At 33.1% G+C, this 15,830-nt stretch overlaps 1 protein-coding gene across 1 annotated transcript in view; it reads right to left on the reverse strand.

The window, feature by feature from the left end:
- CNBD1 (cyclic nucleotide binding domain containing 1) overlaps positions 1–15,830 on the reverse strand; it is a 472,954-nt gene that overhangs the window by 68,373 nt on the left and 388,751 nt on the right. The window contains 2 exon segments of the mRNA XM_074386907.1: positions 999–1,149; positions 2,696–2,805. Of these exon segments, the coding sequence (XP_074243008.1) occupies positions 999–1,149; positions 2,696–2,805 (261 nt within the window).

The raw sequence follows: 15,830 nt of genomic DNA on the forward strand, positions 1-15,830 counted from the left end.
ATGTCACATGGTGAGAGAAGGAGCAAGAGAGAGATGCCAGGCTCTTTTGAACGTCCGGCTCTTTTGAACATCCAGCTCTTTCATGAGCTAATAGAGTGAGAATTCACTCATTACCCAACGAGGACACTAGGCCATTCAGAAGGAATCTGTCCCCTTGACCCAAAACCTCTCATTAGGCTCCACCTCCAACATTAAGGATGACATTTCAACATGAGATTTGGAAAGGACAAACATCCAAATCATGTCAGAGACATAAAAAGTAATTGAAATTCAGGATAACAGTATTCAGTCAGATTATACACAGTTTATCATAAAAATATTTCAGTTGTTTGTTCAAGCATACCTCTCACCCATGGTAATTTCTACAAATGTCTCTTCTTTCATCCTGTATTTCCAGTTTTATTGTATATACTGCAATTTTCTTTAATATCCTACTATGTTACAGCTTATTAGCTTCTATTCATTTCTCCTTCATACTCAATTGCATTTCCTATTTGAGTATTTATAGTATTTGGAGGGCCAAACATAGATGGCTGCATTATTACTCTGTTATTATTACTAGAGCTCTAAATTTTTAGATCAAGTTTTAATTTACTACCAGCCTTAGATTTTCATATATGCTTCATCTTAATTGAACATTGAGGATGTTACATACTTGACCTGAACCAAAAACATAAAAAGCAATAACCTTAGAAATGAAAGCCAGAAGATGTTTCAGAAAAGAAGGGACTGCTGCTATTAATGGTAACCTGGGAATTGGCAGAGATTTTAGTAATTTCAAAACACAGTGTTTTGAAATATTGCTAATATCGTCTAATACCAGCACAATTAATTCAGGATATATTATAAAAGGGCTATGTAGAGCTATGGTGTCTTTGCACATAACATACATACACACACACTCACTTGAGTATTCCAATTTGTCTGTGAAATATCTCTGGTCTTTTAAAACTCTTATCCAATGAAATGGTGTAACAGAAAGGTATTTATGCACTTACCAAATAGGTCCTTATCTTCAATGATTGCCATCTCAACCTCTTTTTCGGTAATTATTGTGCATGTGAAAGGAACTTGAAGAAGGATGCTAATCTCACCAAAGGATTCCTTCTCCTTAAGTTTACCCATATAAACAAGTTTTCTAGCTTTTTTCTGTAAAAAAAAAATTATATATATATATATATATATATATATATATATATATATATATAAAATTGATGTTTAATGCAATTGCTTTCATGTAATTAATCAGTATTTTTATCAGGAACTCATAAATCATTTTACTATAAAATCTTTAAATTATCAAGTTTATTCAAATTAGAGAAAAATTTACTTATATATGTGTTTCAATTATATTAGAGCAATAGAAAATTCATAGACAACTTAGGCATATCTAAGGTAATTGAAAGCATTGTCATTTAGAATCCACAAAGATGTTTGGGAAATACTGAACTAACTCCACTTTAGAAGGATCTAGGATATCATTTTGTGAGCATAGTTTCGTGTAGGAAGCTCTGTCAACTACCATTTTTTACTTCAGCCCCAGTCACAAGGCACTCTTGTTGAACCCACCAAGAAGAAGGAAAATAAGCAGAAAACACCAGGACAAGAACTGACGGTAATAAATAAAAGAGGAGGGACTATTCCCTGTCTTTTCTGTTTAAGTACAAAAGAAACCTATGGAAAATGTGTTTGACTAGAATTTTGATTCAAATAAGAGACCTTGTGGAGAAGGACCTACAGGAGTTTCAGTATGAATGATTCTGGAGAAAATGTTGAGACTTCAAATTACCTTTGCTGGGAGATTTGCTAGGTGTTGGTGAGCACTAAGATATATTAAAAGAGAATGTAGCCCTCAGGGTTGGAGAGTGACAAGAACTTGGAAGAGGTGAATTCCTGTACTAAGTATCCTGGAGTCAAATCCAATATAACTTGAATATGCACACCAATGTAAATGGCAAAATTTACACTGATTATGACTAGTGCAGCAGAATTCAAGTTAGTTTACATATTTAATTGAATTCCACTGAAGACTGACCAACTAATGATTAGTTCTAACTTTTCTATCACAATAATTACATATTGTTGGCAATTTTAGAACTTCGTAAAAATGGAATTATATAGAATGTGCTCATTTGGGTTTGGCATTTTGACCCAACATAATGTTTGAGATCCTTAGAAGTATCCATAATTATTTTTACTGCTGTCTGGCATTTTATAGTATAAATATACCATAACATTTCTATCCATTTGACTGTCAGTTGACATTTGGATTACTTTCAGTTTTTAGTTTGTAAGAATTCATATAGTCTTTGTGTATACATATGTTTTCACTTTTCTGGAGAAAATTTAACTAAAGTGAAATTAGATCAATTGATTAAGTGCATCTTAGCCAATCTGATATGTTTGTAATAGTATCTAGCTATGGTTTTAATTTGTATTTCTCTGATGAATAAAAATGTAGAGCATATTTTATTGCATTCACTGGTCATATATATATCTTATAAATTAATATATCTTACAACTTATATTCTTATATCTTAAAACTAAACAAAATAAACACAAAAATTTCAAAAAATTGAATAGAAATTTCACAAAGTGATACAAATAGATGTCCAGTAAGTACATAAGAAGATGTTTACCACTCTTTATTCTTTAGACTAATTGATTACAAAGAATGCATAAGTTGAAAACTCACCACTTTATTTGACTGTAGTTTCACAAATCCTATAATACTTCTATAAATGTTACAGCATCCGGAGTTAATATAACCTACAAAAGAAATTATATTTCCACTTTCCACTATCACTGAAAAGAAGAGAGAGAGTTCATTTCACACATTATTGTGGTTAAGAAACTATTTTAGATATTTTAACAATAAAAGATAATGTATTTAATTCAATAACTATTAATGGCAAATTTCTTAATAGATTCCAGTTTATAGACAGTACTTAACACAAGATTTAAAAAAATATGCCCAGTATTTATATCTCTAACATAATACCTGCAACACTGCAAACACTGACAAGAATTTGGCAGTAAAGGCACTGATATGCTGGTAAACTGTGCAGTGGAGGAAGGAAAGAGGAATATGGAAGAAGCCTTGATCTGTAGCATTTGCTGAGTTCCAAGGTTTAAATATTTCCACCATGGCTCATTTCAAATTTCTGAGAGCTTAATAACAAACTTACAATATTGATAAATATTTAAAAATTAGCTCTCCAGAGCCTGTATCTTGGCCAACACTCTACTAATGACACTAGTAGATAGTAGTTAAAAGCAAGGGCTTTGAGGCCACATTGACCCAGTTTGAACCTACTCTACTGCTTCCTATGTCACCTTCAATAAATGACACAGCCCCTCTGAGCTTCAAATTTTTCATCTTTAAAATGGAAAAAATAATTAAGAGTCCTTACTTTAAACTTGATATAAAGTACATGGGCATATAAAGTACTTAGCATGTTACCTGGTATATAGTATAACACAATAAATCATTTTATTATAATAATCAATGTTATTATTGTTCTTTTAAACTTGTAAAGTCACCCTAAAGCCAAGATATATTTGAAGGTGAACTCTATCATAGTTTTACAACTATCAATGTATTAAAATAAAAATCACTTGATCTACATAACATTTTAAATTATCAACATGATTTAAATACTTAACTGGCAACATATACATTAAAATTAGTATTTCAAATTATTTTCTACTTTATGAATTCTAAAACATATCAATACTTAATTCTGAAAACTTTAAACACAGCAGTAGCAACCTAAATATAAAGACACATGTACAACTTTCTCATAACTTACAAAGTATATAGACTATTGAAAACAAGTTTTTTGAACACTTGAAGGCATTTCCAATTGTTTTCTAGCATAAAAGAGCATATGTAAACATGACAAAGATTATTGATATTACCAAAATAATAAAGAAGCTAGAGCATAGCATAGAGCTTTAAAAATTATGGTTAAAATAAGAACACAGTAACTATTGTTAAATATAATTTACCACAAGCAAAAAATAAACATCGTCATAGAATGGAAAAAGTAATTCAGGATATTTTGAAGTGGGATTCAATGATTTTTCTGGCATGTTTATGAGGATAGTCTATCTTTTTCTCCTCATGTAACAGTTACTTCAAAGTTTATAGTAAAACATTAAATGGTTATTCGACTGTCATCAATCATTTATTTTGTTCACATAAAAATTATGGTAATTCTTCTGTTGTCTTATGTTTTTCACAGCAGAAAATTACATTAAAATTGTCTTACCATGTAAATGATAACAAATGTGTAGAATTACGTGAAACGTTTTCTCACAGATTTTTCTCTTAAAACTAAGAGAAACTTCTCTATCAAAACATATGATAGTAGAAACTATGTAACTTCTTTTAGCCAATCAGTGAGGATATAAAGAAAGACTTAGAGACTTTTAACAATTTGTAGAGATAAGGAAATAATGCACTTAAACATGTACTAAAGAAGTACGTTACTTTTAACTGTCAGATCTGTACCACTATAGTTCTTGAAAGTCAAACCTTATGTAGATCACAGAAAAGCATATGTAACACCAAAGAAGCACAGGAATTTTTCTTTGTGTTGAAGTGAAGCCAACATTGGAAAAGCCAAATCATTGTTGCAAAATCTGTGACACAGTTTCATACCCTAGAAGGGGAATTGGCTATCTGAATCATTGTCTATGGTCCATGATAATCATAGCAAATGCTCATCTCAATGAAGACAATACAGCAAAACCCTTCCGACCTAGGTAAAAAGCTGGAATTTAATAACATTTAAAAATTGTATCTTCTGGAAGGGCTCAGTGGCTCACACTTGTAATCCAAGCACTTTGAGAGGCTGAGGAGGGCAGAATCCCTGAGGTCATGAGTTCATGACCAGCCTGGCTCCAACATGGCAAAACCCCATCTCTAGTAAAAATACAAAAATTAGTTGGACATGGTGGTGCACATCTGTAATCTCAGCTACTCAGGAGGCTGAAACAGAATAGCTTGAATCCAGGAGGTGGAGGTTGCAGTGAGTGGAGGTCATGTCATTGCACTCCAGCCTGGGCGACAGAGCAAGACTCCGTGTCAAAAAAAAAAATGGTACCTTCACACTTAAATAAGAAAATTTAAATATTAATATTACTATTTGGGACTAGAAACAGAATCATGCAGTTACTCCCCGCCCTCACTGTTGCTAATTTTACTCATTCAGCCTCTGATCATGTTTTCTATTTCTAAGAACTTATACTGTCAAGATAAATGTTTGCATACCCTTTCTTCCTGTATTATATATAAAATGACAAATAACATATGATAATCTGTAGAATTATAACAGATTTTTATATGAAAAGATTTAATCATGAACTATATAGACCAAATTTTACTTATTATTATCTCAAGGTCATATTCATTTATGTTTACAAAATGTAGTTCAATTTGTAGTTAAAAGTAACATTTTAAAGAGCCTTATCAAGACTCAAGACTCCTAAGACCAGAAAGTATTAATCACTGTGAACAGAACAAACTTGATTTTGTCATAGGGCAAATGAAAAGAAGAACATCAGTGGGATTCACAGAAATTAAACATCAGGCATTGTTCCTTTCCTTTTGTTGTTTATCGTATGCCCAAAAATAGTCCCAAGTCTAATAAAACCATTTTATTCTAATTCTAAAGTCAGCTAGAAGAAGTTATGATAAGAGGAATAATTCCCTATTGGCAATTAGAATCAGCACTGGGACAGTGAAGGTCTCAGTTTAAATAGAAACTAATGATTAGAGAGATTATTAAAGGGCATCCTCTTATTTTAAGATAAACCTCAGTCTCTTTGCCTAACATAGCAAAACAGGTTTGGAACAGGAATATATCTCAGGATCAACAATGCTGTGGCAACTTTGAGCATGACATGCATTAACTGAACGGATTCCTCTCCTTGTAAAGATAAACTACTAGAGGAAGAAAAGTATAAAATAATAGTACCAATTAACGTTATCAATGAACTTTATTTTCCCTTTGGAGAACTTTTTCTGAATATATGCTCCTTCCAAATATATATAGTTTGCCTTAAAAATGTTATGAAAGAACTTGGTTAGAAAGGGCTTTATATTTACTATCACTATAATGGTCCATACCAATGCAAATACCCTGTAAACATCAATACCTTACTCAATATTAAACACTACCTCTTTATCATTAAAAATGTATATTTGCAGATAAATATGTATAGCATTTATGGCCCTGTTTATCAAATTCTTCAATATAAGTGCATCTGAGAAGAAGCAAGTTTTGATTGATTTCCAATTATACAATGCCTTCTGAATTCTATGGCACATTAAGAGACATTGTTATCCTAAAGAATGAATGCTAAATATAAAATATCCTTTGTATATTAAGTGCCTGTCACTTGGCATATGAAAAATAGACATACATTAATCTAATGTTACAAATATATGATTTAGAAAACAGTTATAAACAAATATGAGGAAATATACAGAAATATGAATTTAAAAATTAAATTTTGAATATGCCTCAGAGAATAGAATTATGTCACAGGAATTATCAGAATATGGTTACTCACTGCAAAATAGGGAAAATGAAGAAGGCCAATATTTGATGTTGGAGATCTCCTCTTACTATCTATTGCTCCCACATTTACCCCACCCTCCCCTTCCCAGCAGGCAACATAGGACAAAGGCTAGGGCTATGGAGCCATTCACAGATCAAGAAAGAAGAGATATTCCAGATTTGATGCCCAGCCCAATAACCAAGAAAGCCATATATTTATCTCATCTTTCTTGTCAACTTTAAATCTTTGCTCAAATCTCAAATTCTCAATGAGATCGCCATGAATACTGTATACTGTGGTTTAGCTCTTTCTAGATTTTGTCCTTCTCTGTCCCTATCTCCAAGGTCTGTGTTGCCATCAAACCGTTTTCTAAGTTACTGATTTGTTTCTTATTGTGCATTATATTTTCTACCATTAGGATGCAAGTTTCATCCTAATTTACCTTCACCTTTTAGTTACTCACGTATCTACATGTAGCCACTCAACAAATATTTGTTGAATGAATGCATATTCTCAAGAATCTCAATATTAAACAAAGGCTTCCTTGAGCATAAAAGAAAGCTTATGGTGGCTTTCTTATGGTGGCTTAGATTTTTCTGAAGCCCTTCCCTAAGAATACCTACTAAAAATTCTGGATAAAATATTTAAAATTATATGAAGTGGCAGAACAGCAACAGAATTTCTCAAAAACCATGAATAAAAAGAAAGTGTACAGTTAGATCTGTCTGAGGGTGGGTAAGAAAGCCCAAAAGGCAGTAGCAAAGTATGTGTGAAAGATCAAATGTGGAAATCCTCCTACATAAGCCACCAAAGAGTGATACTTTCAGTGGGTGAACTGGAAAAAGCTCACCTCAGAGAAAGAGTTCTTGGAGATATTTTCCTCTCTTGGCCCTGGCTCTGAATTAAATAAAAAAAGAAAAAGGTAACAAGTCTTTGAAAATTTCTCACTATAAGCTTACAATATTGTGGCTAGAATCCACACCACCTGTGAGGCAATAAAATCCTTTAACTAAACATTTATTTTCAAACCATAATGGGTTTTAGTGACTCTAAATGCCTGGAATAAAGGAAAACAAATTCTTTCCGAATCAATCAACCTCATCCCAAGCTTTGAAGAACCTCTCTATATAATAAGATGCTATTTTAGGGAATATAAACTCTCAATGATATATATACTGTATTATCAAATGTATTAGTATAACAGCATGTAGACACTATACTTAAAAACATGTCCACATACATATATATATGCAGACACACTATTATACATATTTCTGAATATATATATATATATATATATATATATATATATATACACTTTCTATGTGTAGCAACTATACACATACATAGAGAGATCACAATGATCAAATAACAAATATAAGACTATATTTATGGAAGAAAAAAAAACTCACAATTGGTCAATTGGATTATAAAAAGTAACCAAATGGAAATTTTAATCAGTAAAATAAAAGTACTATAAATTGAATTAAATATTAAACAGAAATATCAAACCTGGATTCTCAAATTTTATGAAGATAATTAAGTATAACATGATCTTTTACATTATAATCAGGGCCATGGAACTGTAACACAAATACATTCCCATTTCAAAGAACTATGCATTTGAATATTAGTTTATTTTAATCAAAATTTAGAAATTAAACAGTTACCTCTTTATGCAAGGTAGATATAGTCCTTAAATTGTTTTTATTTTCAGTAGTCTACAGATTTAATTACTCTAGGTATACTCATCAAGATTTTTATTGATACTCTGTTGAAATCATAACTAGTTTTGGTGGAATTTTGTGTTTTTGATATTCCAATTTAATTTTTATTTTCAAGTCTTTTTTATATTCGCTTCATAAAGGGCTTGCACTTTCAATACTTTTCATGGTTGGTTAACTTTTGAATCTCTAAAACTCTGACACTATTTTAAATAATACTTCTCATTATTTTGAACAATTAGTTATTGTTTATTATATGAATTATGACTTACTGATTGCTTGAAATGAAAACTGAAGGTTTTGAATAAAAGACTGACATTCGATCCAAAGTCAATTACATTTAAGGTACCACAGGCAAAATAAATGAAGACAAGTGACTCTACATGGGTGGCTTCTGGTTATGCAGGAGGGGTAGAGCAGCAAAAATAATTTAAATGGCAGTACCAAATGATGGATTACATGCTAAGCAAGTAGAAACATTAAAAGGTAAACATTTCAAGTAACATAATAATTGTAGGCATACCAAATTCCAAAAATATCTCTGGTTCACTAATATAACCCTTCATTTTTTTTCCAGCACTATGTTGAATCTAAATACATATGGAAGGATGTATTTAAACAGATAAGTGTGTATACTTCATTTCCATAAGATATTGTGTGTTAGGGAAAGTATGTGCAACCTGACATTTGGAATCAAAATTCTTTTTTAGCTGAAGTATTTAAATGACTTTGTGTCACAGGGTTTGTTAGAATATCAAAAGAGATAATCTAGCTTAATGTGTAGGGGATGGTAGATTATGACTAGTGCAAAATGAATAGAAGAAAAATATTTTCATATTTGTGTCAAAAGGAGAAGTTTATATTCAGTTTTGGTAATTACATTTAGTCATACATTCTAGTTAATCATGGTAACTAGGTAACTATCCAATAAATAATAATACACTGATTAGTTACTTCATCCTAACACTGCCTACCATAGTGATTTCAGCTCAATTATTTAAGCAGCATTGTTTCAGAGATGAATAAGCACTATTAATTGAACTGGTCAAAGGAAATACATGAATGGTACTATACAATGAATTCACTCGTTTGCACCAAGTATACAATATGATTAACTTATTATGTGAAATAATGACTTACTGGCTTCATTTCACAATAATTGGAATAATTTCAGAAATTAGGGAGATTGATAGACAAAACCAAATCAAAATTTAATAGAGCAGAAACCCACAAGGTGAAATGTAAGGATAGGGAAATATGAATTGTAACTGACAAATTGTTGGAGCTTAGTGTGGGCCAGCCTGACACATAAAAACTCAAGGGAGACTCCATCATTATGATGCTCACATTTTTGGGAGTGTTTACATCCTGGAATTCTACCACGTACTTATAGCAAATATCAGATAGTAATCACTTTGTTCTTCCAGTGTGGAGAGGGGAAGAACAATTTGAAATACTTCAAAGCATTTCATTCACCTTAACAAGGAGTTCTCTCTGGAGAAATGATTCAACTGAAGTCTAATCCGCTTGATTTGAGGGAATAAAAATATTTAACTCTAACTGTAGCTTTCCACTTGCAGAAAACAAAATACCAAACTGCAGCCCACTTGAGGCATCTGGTCTCACCTAAAGGAAGAGAAAACTGTGAAGCATATGTGAAGTTCACAGTTCAGAGACATGGGCTCACTAAAACCCTGAGGTCTAAGTACAGGGTTAAGAGCACTTCCCCTTACCCACACAGGTTACCACATTACTAAAGGTCTATTTATAGTAGTATCTTCTATCCAGTATAGCATGTCAGGCTATGAAGAAAAATTACAAGACATACTAATGTGACTGAAAATGTCTCCAAATGAATGTCAGAGATTAAACCACAGATCCCAGAAGCCCAGAAACAAAAATGAAAACCAACTCACCAAACAACAGTAACAACAAAACATATCTAGGTATATACTTTTTAAACTAGGAAATTTTTTTTAAATGAAAGAAGGCAGAGAATAAAAAATACCTTACCTATAGAGGAGAATTACATCTGACTTCTCCTCAAAAATCATATAAGTAAGCAGAGGTTGAAATAAAGTATTTAATGTGTTGGAAAAAAAAAAAAAAACAAAACGAAAAAACCAACCTTTGATTCTGTAACCTGAAAAATTATCCTTCAGAAGTGAAGAAGAAACAATTAGCTTCTCAAAAAAATGAGAGAATCTGCTTCCAGCAGGCCTGCCTTGCAAGAAATATTAAAAGAAGTGTTTAGATAAAAGGAAAATGATATAAAACAGAAACTCATATCTACATGATAGGAGGAAGAGCATCAGAGAACAGATATTTATGCTTATGTATAAGTGAAATTCATTATAACGATGAAAAGGAAGAGAGACAAGAAATAATTTAAGTACACCTGATATGCTGAGTGAGGATACAAAAAATAAAATCATATAAAATAATAAAATTGGAAAAGTCAAAGACAGTGTAGAAGGCAAAAATAGAGAAACAAGGGTGACAAATAGAAAACTAATGAATACCGTGGGGGGCCAAGATTGTTGACTAGAAGCTGCAGCCATTAAAGGCTCCCATCAAAAAGATATGAAGCAGCATGCAAATCTTGCAAATCTTGCACCTGGCAACCGAGGTATTCAGGTTCTGTCACTAGAACTGAGTAGGCAGCTGGCATGACAAATGAAGGGAAGAATGAGCAGTGTGGTGCAGTGGCCCATCTGAGAGCCACAAGGGGCAGGGGAGCCCCCACCCCCAGCCAAGGGAGGCAGTGAGTGAGTGTGCTGCCCATCTGGAAAACTGCGCTTTTCCCACAAAAATGTGCAACCCACAGATTTAAAAATTGCACTCAAAAGCCCACACCACCAGGGCCTTGGGTCACAATCATGGAGCCACACAGATTCTCAACAGCCACTGAGCTAGAATCAGCAAAAGCCAGGGGGAGGAATCAGCCATCACGACTGCTATGGCTACCTGCAGTCTAAGCTGTCTGACCCCACAAAAGTACAAACACCTCTGTGCAAATAAACTAGAAAATCTAGAAGAAATGGATAAATTCCTAGACACATGCACCCTCTCAAGACTAAACCAGGAGGAAATGAATCCCTGAATAGACTAATAAAAAGTTCTGAAATTGAGGCAGTAATAAATAACCTACCAACCAAAAACACCCTAGGATCAGATGGATTCACAGCCAAATTCTACAAGAGGTACAAAGAGGAGCTGGTACCATTCTTTCAGAAATTATTCCAAGCAGTTGAAAAGGAGGGACTTCTCTCTAACCATTTTATGAGGCCAGCATCATCCTGATACTAAAATCTGGCAAAGATACAACAAACAAAGATTTTATCTTTGACCTATGTGTTGTTTAGAAGTGTGTTGTTTAAATCTCAAAATATTTTGAGGTTTTCTGGCTCTTAGCTACAGATGTCTAGATTAGCTCTTTGTCCTGAAGTTTTCTCACCCCTCACACCCCACCAAAAGGCCCACGTGTGTGTTGTTCTCCCTGTGTCCATATGTTCTAATTTTTAGACTCCCACTTATGAGTGAGAACATGTAGTGTTTGGTTGTCTGTTCTTGCTTGCTGAGGATGCTGGCTTCCAGTTTCATCCAAGTCCCTGCAAAGGACATGATTTCTTTCCTTTCTATAGCTGCATAGTATTCCATGGTGTATATGTACCACATTTTTTTTTTTTATCCAGTCCATCCCTGATGGGCATTTGGGTTGGTTCTGTGTATTTGCTATTGTAGATAGTGCTGCAATAGACATACATGTGCAGGTATATTTATAATAGAATGATTTATATTCCTCTGATTATACACCCAGTAATGGGATTTATATTCCTCTGATTATACACCCAGTAATGGGAAATCAAATGGTATTTCTAGTTCTAGATGGAGTCTCACTCTGTCACCAGGCTGGAGTAAAATCTCAGTTCACTGCAACCTCTGCCTCCCAGGTTCAAGTGATTCTCCTGCCTCAGCCTCCCAATTAGCTGGTATTACAGGCACACACCACCATGCCCAGCTAATTTTTGTATTTTTAGTAATCAAAACAGCATGGTACTGGTACCAAAACAGACATAGACCAATGGAACAGAACAGAGGCCTCAGAGGAAACGCCACACATCTACAACCTTCTGATCTTTGACAAACCTGACAGAAACAAGCAATGGGAAAAGGATTTCCTGTTTAATAAATGGTGTTGGGAAAACTGGCTAGCCATGTGCAGAAAGCTGAAACTGGACCCCTCCCTGACACCTTATACTAAAATTAACTCCAGATGGATTAAAGACTTAAACATAAGACCTAACACCATAAAAACCCTAGAAGAAAACCTAGGCAAAACCATTCAGAACATAGGCATAGGCAAGGACTTTATGAATAAAACACCAAAAGCATTGGCAACAAAAGCCAAAATAGACAAATGGGATTTAATTAAACTCCAGAGCTTCTGCATAGCAAAAGAAGTAATCATTAAAGTGAACTGGCAATCAACAGAATGGAAAAAATTTTTGCAACCTCCCATCTAACAAAGGACTTATATCCAAAATCTACAAAGAACTAAAACAGATTTACAGAAAAATAAAAACAAACAAGCCCATTCAAAAGTGGGCAAAGGATATGAACAGATACTTCAAAGTGGGCAAATGATATGAACAGATACTTTTCAAAAGACATATATAAGGAAAACAAACACATGAAAATATGCTCATCATTACTGGTCATTACAGAAATGCAAATCAAATCTATGAGATACCATCTCACAACAGATAGAATGATGATTATTAAAAAATCTGGAGACAACAGATGCTGGAGAGGATGTGAGAAATAGGAACACTTTTACACTGTTGGTGGGAGTGTAAATTAGTTCAACCATTGTGGAAGAAACTGTGGCAATTCCTCAAGGACCTAGAAATAGAAATTCTATTTGACCCAGCAATCCCATTACTGGGTATATATCCAAAGGAATATAAATCATTCTATTATAAAGACACATGCACACATATATTTACTGCAGCATTGTTTAAAATAGCAAAGACTTGGAACCAATCCAAATGCAATATAGTCTATACGATAATAGACTGGACAGGGAAAATGTGGTACATATACACCATGGAATACTATGCAACCATAAAAAACAATGAGTTTTGTCTTTTGTAGGGACATGGATGAAACTGGAAATCATCATTCTCAGCAAACAGACAGGAAAACAGAAAATCAAATGTTGCATGGTCTCACTCACAGGTGGGTGTTGAACAATGAGAACACATGAACACAGGGAGGGGAGCATCACACACTGAGGTCTGGGGGAGGGGGACTAGGGGAGCGACAGTGGTGGGTAGGGACAACATGGGGAGGAATGCCAGATATAGGTGATGGGGACAGAGGCAGCAAACCACATTGTCATGTTTGTACCTATGCAACTATCCTGCATGTTCTTCATATGTACCCCAGAACCTAAAGTGCAATTATATATATATACATATATATACACACACATATATATTATATACACATATATTTTATTATATATATACACACACATATATTATATATATATTTACACACACACACACATATATGTATAATTAAAAAATAAAAATGGGCAAATGATTTGAATAGTTATTTCTCCAAAGACATCCAAATGTAGAACAGGTGTAAGAAAAGATGTTCAATATCACTAATTATTACAGAAACACTAATCAATATCAGAGAGATATTGCCTTACAGGTATTGGAATGCCCACAATCCAACAAACAAGCAGGAAACACACACACACACACACACACACACACACACACACACAGACACACACACAAACCAGAAAACTACAAATTGGTGAGGACATGGAGAAACTGAAACTCTTACATACCGTTGGTGATAATGTGAAACATTGTAGCTATTATGGAAAGTAGTATGAAGATTCTTCAAAAAATTAAAATTAGAACTGTCATAGGATTCAGCAATCTTACTTCTGGATATTTATTCAAAAGAACTGAAATCAGGCTCTCAAAAAAAACTATTTGCACTATTATATTTGTTGCAGTATTATTCACAATGGCCAGGTGGTGGAAACTAAGTGTTACTGTCTAAATGTTAAGAATGGGTAAATAAAATGTGGTAATTCATTTATACATAAGATGGAATTACTCTCATATTCTGCAACATGAATGAAGCTTAAGAACATCATTCTAAGGAAAATAAGTGAGTCAAGGAAGGACAATTACCGCATGATTTCACTAATATGGAGTTTCTAATGTAGCCATATTGATAGCAGACAATAGAAGGGTGTTTGCTAGGGGCTATGGATAAGGTGAAATGGGAAGTTGCTGTGCAATGAATGTAAAGTTCCAGTTGTGAAAGATGAAAATATTAGAGAGATTTGCTGAGCAACATTGTGATTGCAGTTAATAATACTGTAATGTGCACATAAAATTTGTTAGTATGTATCTCATTTTTTATAATAAAAAATAAACACATAGATTTTAAGGTGTAACCTTTGAGTTACTATATTTTTATGACTTTTCCATCTAAATGTACTCTGAGCTCCCCCACCCCCCACACTCTTATGAAAAATAAGACCATTGAATTATATGAAATCCTGCTAATCAATGATTGACCTAAGGGAGGTGGCACATAATTTTAACTCTTGGCAAAATAATTTGCCTATATCAGAAATTCCAGAATTAGGATCACGTACAATGTGTTTGTAAATAACTTTGAAGATAGTCTCAGTAATGTTTTCAGTAAAATTTTTATGAGTATTAAAAATATAAGTTATTTTCCAAGTTTAAAGACTACATCTTATTACCCTTTCTAACTAAACTGTAGAAACAAAAATTATTTAATGTAAAAAAAAAGTAAATCACTTACATTAAGTGATTAGCATGCACCTTCTATCATGCACAAAACACAATTAATCATGCCCTTAAAAAAGCCTGAAATATAGTGAACTTAATAAGGCAAATAATAAAAAGTTAAGCTAGTATAACGGACTTAAAAGGTATTCATTTCAAGTCAGTTTTTAAATTTTTTCTCTTTTGGAGTTAAAAGAACATCTATCACAATGTCATATAATGCAAAGAGCAGACACTCAATATATTTTTGTTCAGATGGTGTGAAATCTGGACTTGATTTTTTGGAATGCATTATTCTGAGAAGTTTCCAAGCTAGGGGACACACTTTTTTAAAATTCAGATCATTTTAAAATTGTACAATTCTCAAAAAGAGAAGGGAACGGATAAAATTTTGTTGTTAAGAGACCAAGAACTTCAGATAAAATCCGGTACAAGGGTATCAAACAAATTATGTAGGCTAAAACACATTATTTTTATCACTTCTCTAAGCATAAAATGAACATCTGTGAGCTATATAAAAACTCTTCTTTTTGAATGGTTAATTCAAACCCTACTTTCACTGTTAGTTTTTAATCAATCAATATATATTAAGGAGGAAAGAATTAAATTGAGATAAAAATATGCTACTTTTCTGTAACAATGCATTTACTTACTAAAAGTATATTTCCCCTGTTGCTATACA

This window comes from Saimiri boliviensis, chromosome 15, assembly GCF_048565385.1.
Source record: "Saimiri boliviensis isolate mSaiBol1 chromosome 15, mSaiBol1.pri, whole genome shotgun sequence".
Lineage (NCBI taxonomy): Eukaryota > Metazoa > Chordata > Mammalia > Primates > Cebidae > Saimiri > Saimiri boliviensis.